The 5850-nt window shown below is 35.8% G+C and overlaps 1 protein-coding gene across 1 annotated transcript; it reads left to right on the top strand.

The window, feature by feature from the left end:
• Nucleotides 1–624: 624 nt before the first annotated feature.
• On the top strand, nt 625–4807 carry LOC149146853 (CBL-interacting serine/threonine-protein kinase 26-like). The gene is made up of 14 exons (XM_089438707.1): nt 625–1197; nt 1327–1389; nt 1478–1549; nt 1646–1753; nt 1856–1936; nt 2165–2218; nt 2333–2458; nt 2545–2634; nt 2715–2834; nt 3137–3238; nt 3764–3880; nt 4138–4200; nt 4294–4368; nt 4474–4807. Exons 1-14 carry the CDS (start codon nt 1009–1011, stop codon nt 4561–4563), a joined length of 1350 nt encoding a protein of 449 aa, XP_089294833.1. The 5' UTR covers nt 625–1008; the 3' UTR covers nt 4564–4807.
• Nucleotides 4808–5850: the final 1043 nt, after the last annotated feature.

The raw sequence follows: 5850 nt of genomic DNA, 5'->3' as shown, positions 1-5850 counted from the left end.
ACAACCACATTAAATCTCAGTTTCAAAACCTTTGTTGCAACACTGACCTTCCTAGCCTTTTACGTTGTCAAAATTACACTGAGTTGGGGAGGCTTCTCTCCAAGCTTTTTGAGCATAGGAATAAAATCTTAAATCAAACTAAATAATCTGTTTCTTTAGGTCCAATAGACTAAAGTTTGGTCTCAGTAGACGTTAACCATCATCATCATATAAATATTAAACTTTTAAAATATAATTTCATTATTATAATGTGTCATATGATAATATTAATTAGTGATTTTTTTCAAAAATTATTTAGGTGAAAAATGTTATATTTCTCTTTCAGTAAAATTTGAAATTGTTTTAAGGGCTAAAAATAAAAATAGGGATCGTCGGTTGTTTAGTAATCCTTTCAAGTAATTTGACTTTTAAAATAGCGATGAAAATTCGACGGCCGTTCATGTCTAATAATCAAATAATATTATTACAATATTTTAGGTGATAAGCCTGTTCTTTTTTAATAACAATGATTTAACCGCATACCAATTGAAAAATCAACGTTTATCCTTTGGTAACTTTCCACAAAAAAAAAACAATATATCCTTTGGAACTTTAAATTCATACATATCCTTTAGGAACTTTAAATTCATACACTGCCTTAGCGAAGAGAAAGTCGTGGGAGCGGTAAACAGTTCAATCGTCTGCTGAGGTTGAACTGTTTATCCATCACGAACGCAAAGAAATTGAAACGTGCCACACTGGATCATCTTTGCTTCTCTGACAGAAAAAATATCAAACGCATTTAAAAGCCCCACAAAATGCGAAATATTGTAAATGATCTGGATGTTCCAAGTTCCAGCCTTGAAAATCGGATTGTGTTTTCTGAACAGGATTCGAACACGACACCTCCGAGCTTTGGTTGCCAAAGCCTTGGAGATCTGAGGCAAGAATAGGGATTGTAAAGGACTTAGGCTTTAGCCTCGACAGGTTATCAGGGAATAAATAATCGGGTCTGGAATCGGGACATTTATGGTAAAAGGTACAGCGGAGGGAATGAACCTGAATAAGAACAGGATCGGGAAATATGAGCTAGGACAGACTCTGGGAGAAGGAAATTTCGCTAAAGTGAAGAGGGCAGTTAACGTCGAAACAGGGCAGAGCTATGCCGTGAAAATTTTGGACAAGGAAAAGATTTTCCACCGCAAGATCGTCGATCATGTAAATACATCTTTTTCAATTGCATCCTTCTTCTTAGAGGATATAATCTCCCCATTTTACACCAAAATATGTCACTCTGTATTTTGCATACCGGATATCTTCCAATTTGTGGGTTGTTTTTGTCTGCAGTTCAAGCGCGAAATCTGCACTTTGAAGCTCATCAAGCATCCAAATGTCGTGAGATTATACGAGGTATGGTATGCTCCTACAGATTTTATCTATAATGGCGTATTTTGGAAGCAACTCACTTCTTTAACTACTGGTTTTGGCGCTTAGACAGGTATTGGCGAGTAAGAAGAAGATATACATTGTTCTTGAACTTGTGACAGGGGGTGAATTGTTCGATAAAGTCGTAAGTGTCAGGCTGCCATATCGATCGCATGTGCTTGCAATTTTTGTTTTCTGAGTCATGTTAAAACATAAACCCCCTTTTTTTATATGTACACAGTCGCTTAATGGCAAGCTGAAAGAAAGCGACGCAAGAAAGTATTTTCAGCAGCTTATTGAAGCCGTAGGATATTGTCACAGCAGGGGTGTCTACCACCGAGATTTGAAGGTATATAAATGCAGTCAAATGCAATCTTATTGCAGTCTGAAGATTCTTAGTTCTTCCGGTTATATTTGACATAGACATTATTTGTTGAAACTCAATGATCAGCCTGAGAACGTTCTTCTCGATGCAAATGGAAATGTGAAGATATCTGATTTCGGCCTCAGCGCGCTGCCTCAGCAATTTAGGGTGTGTCTTCAACTTGCAAATAAATCTTTGAAATAAATCTAAAACTTTTTTTTCCAGGTAGTTATCCTGGGCGGATTTGCCTGAAAATCTCCATATCTGAACTTAACTTTAATAAACCCTTGGAAAATTGAACCCATACCTAACACAGGTGGACCATTGGAAAATTGAACTGACACAATAAATCTTGCTAAGGGTCTCTTATTATATTGTGTGATTGTGGCCTTTCAGGAAGACGGTTTGCTCCATACGACTTGTGGAAGCCCCAATTATGTGGCACCCGAGGTCATATTTTATCCATAGTTTGTACCTCAAATCCTGATTTAATCAGGGTTGCAATTGCTCATACTTGGATTAATCAGGGTTGCAATTGTTCATACTTGGATTTGGGTTGTGCAGGTTATTTCTGGCAGAGGATACGATGGTGCTCCTGCCGATGTTTGGTCTAGCGGTGTCATTCTCTTTGTTCTTTTGACAGGCTGGTTGCCATTCGACGACAACAATCTTGCTGTGTTGTATTATAAGGTAATTACCAAACACAAAATCAGAATTCCTAGTTTAAAATTTTTGAATAGTGGGTCATTTGGTCCCTAATATAATGGCCCTTGCAGATCTTCAAAAGCGACTTCAAGTTTCCAAAATGGCTCTCTGCTGGGGCTCGAAAATTGATCAGAAGGATACTCGATCCCAATCCGAAGACGGTAAGTAGAAACCAGACGTTGGAGATTGGTGGATTAAATCCAGAGGGTTATTATTGATATTTCTGTTGATTGATATACAGCGCATAAGTATAGCAGAAATAGTGGAAGATGAGTGGTTTAAGCAAGGCTATTCTCGAGCTAAGTTTGTGGAGGAGAACACTTGTTTGGATGATGTGGATGCGGCTTTTACAAATTCAGAGGTATTAATTAAATAATAGCAAAGCTGCATTTCATAAAACCGCAAATTTTTATGAAGAAAGAAGAGAAAACACACAAAATACACATAAAATAAACTTCTATTCATAAATCTTTCTCGCATACTCAAGTTTGTGTGTCCGGGTCTACCGAGATGATTGTTTTGGGTTCCATGTGTATTGTCGCGAGTTTCTTCAAACTCGGCCTTTCTGCGTTTTCCCTCTGTGATGCCTTTTGGCTTTTGTCACTGTGGGATTATTTGCGATCACTGTGAAGCCTGACGCTATAATTATCCTGTAAATTACAGGACCACATGTACAGGGAGAAAACGGGACCAGTTCTGATGAACGCTTTTCAGTTAATAGCAATGTCAGGGAGCCTTGATCTGTCTGGCTTCTTTGAAGAAGAGGTATGGTTTGTGTCGTGGCTTTTCAGTCTTTGTAAACGACCATTAGCTGCTGGTCAGTTAAACTATACAGTCAATTCATCGAACGTGTCATTGGGTTGCAGGAATATTCTCATTAAAGTTCGTCACAACAACAACAATAGTATTAATTGTCATATATGTAGTATCCAAAGTGTAAGCGTACTTCTGGAATTTGAACTCTCATGAAACTCTGCAGATATGGAAAGTTTTGTTCAAATAACCTGTCATTTTGACGATCGTGAATATTGAAAGGATATTATTCTTTTTTAAACTAGACAAATATACAAATATAAAAATTTAAATTTAAGTGGTTTAATATGTAAAAATGAGGTTATGGATAAAAAATTATTTTAAATAACGAAACTCACATTATTCCTTACAATTATATAACCAGATTCTTTGAAAAAGTCTATTTCATGTCAGTTAGCCTATGCCTTTTTCTACAAAGTTAAAGTGCCTTTGAACGGAAATTCCATAACTGAAGATGAATGTGAAATGACGTCACAGGACGCGCGGGAAAGGAAAACAATATTCACGTCCATGTATGCAGCCAAAGATATCATGCAGAGAATTGAAGAAACAGCCAAAGCCATGAGGTTTCAAGTTGAGAGAAAAAATAGCAAGGTTTGTAATCGATTTATTTGTATTATTTATTTCTTTTTAGTTATGAATTCTAAATTTCCATAATCGAAATGTTTCCTAAATTGTAAATATTTTAAATAATTACAAAACAAAGTCCAAAAATCGCATAAACACCAAAAATTAAAAAATAGACTGCGCCCATTTAAACCACATATCGTTGAAATTGAACTGCCCAAACAACCCCCGTTCCCTAATTATATATAACTCACAACTGAACAAATTTGTCGCCATTGTTTCAGCTGAATTTACTGCATATCGATCCGAAGTCAAAGGGGAACGGATATCTTTCTGTTGCAACGGAGGTGAGTGAGGTCTTGAATAGCAAGCCGGTAAAGCAGATGAATAATTAATTAAATAAAATTGATGTGTAGTGTTCTTAATGTCTTTGGTTTTAGTTGTTCGAAGTGAGCCCGTGTTTACATGTGGTAGAGCTCAGGAAAACCGCCGGCGACACAGGACAGTTCATGGAGGTATTGAATATTATCTGTTATTAATTATTTGTCGTCTTGTAAACAAATAAAATTAGATACACATGTTCGGCGATGGATATGTTATCTTTTATTTTATGTACACAGTTGTGCAGGAAATTGTCAAGTGATCTTAGCTTGCAAGAAGATATAACGTGTGGAAAGATAGAGGTGGAAAAGCTCGCTCTCACCGGTTAGCCACGGCGTTGTCTGTAACAAAGTCAACATTCGTTCATTATTTATGTAATTTCTACGTGTATATTGCCCCCCGTGGGCAGTGATTCTAGATACCATACAACATGGCTGGGCCCGGAAATTGAAAGTTGGCCCGGTCCCAAATTGGGACTCGATTTTCCAAATGCTGTACAAATCTTGCATGTGAGATTGTCTCATTATCATTGCTTATGTGCAAAGGCAGGCCAATTGAAATTCCAATTTCACAGATTCTTGATTTGGTGGGCTCCATTGTTTTCATTTCACAATTTGTTTTGGATGGGGCCCATTTACTTATGTGGTGGGGCTACCTAATAATAATGGTCATTGATTTTATTCTGACATTTTCTTTTGGATTGGGGTGGGGTCCATTGACTTGTGTCATGGAGGTTACCTAACGAATAGGGAGATACTAAACGCTCAGCAATGACTTGCATGTTAAACGTGAAGGCCATCGAATCTACTTTCCAAGCATATGGGCAAACATATCAAACTTAGTAAAGTCAAATAACTAAACCAAACATTGAAAATAATTGTCCTTGAATTAAAATTGTTGGCATAGTGGGACCTTGGCTATAATAAAATTTGGTATAATGGGAACTTCGTTAAATAAAGACAGCTTACCACCCCCTATGCTTTAATTGCACTCATGAGGCCCACATGGCACTTGTATGTAGTTTTTTATATTAAATAAGTTGATCTTTTTACGATAGATATAAGGATTATGTATCACCCAACATAACTTATATAAAAATATAAAAAATCTAGATCTAGTCATCTATGAACAACCTCTCAATATAAATCCATAAGTCTTCAACGATGAACCACTCAATGTAAATCCAGTCATCAACCATGAACCACTCGATATAAATCCATAAATCTAATCCTCAATCATCAGCCGTTCTATATAAATCTATAAGATTGCATTATTTAAGGTTGTTTTTTAAAATATAATTATTATTGAATAAAACATGTCCTACCGCGGACGCTTCAAACATGAGACTGCCTGGAACATTATTTAGCTTTCAAGTATTTCTCTTAAATATTTTTTTCCATCGTCGAGAATATACTAAAAATATATATAAAATTGGTATTCCACAATATTTTCTCTATCTATATTTAAAATAGAAAAAAAGCCAATCAATTTGAAATTGGTATTAGGATTTATAATAATTAATTTAAATTTTAATCCTTATGAATTACATTTGGGTTTTATTTGAGAATATTTTAAGTGATATATTTTCTGCATTATAAGAAATACATTTTTATTTT

The sequence above is a fragment of the Pinus tabuliformis genome, chromosome 9 (genome assembly GCF_031772625.1).
Source record: "Pinus tabuliformis cultivar Carrire ecotype Pingquan chromosome 9, CPIR1, whole genome shotgun sequence".
In the NCBI taxonomy this organism is placed as follows: Eukaryota; Viridiplantae; Streptophyta; class Pinopsida; order Pinales; family Pinaceae; genus Pinus; species Pinus tabuliformis.
The sequence above is the reverse complement of the archived record's forward strand: the minus strand, read 5'-3'. Positions and strand labels throughout refer to the sequence as shown.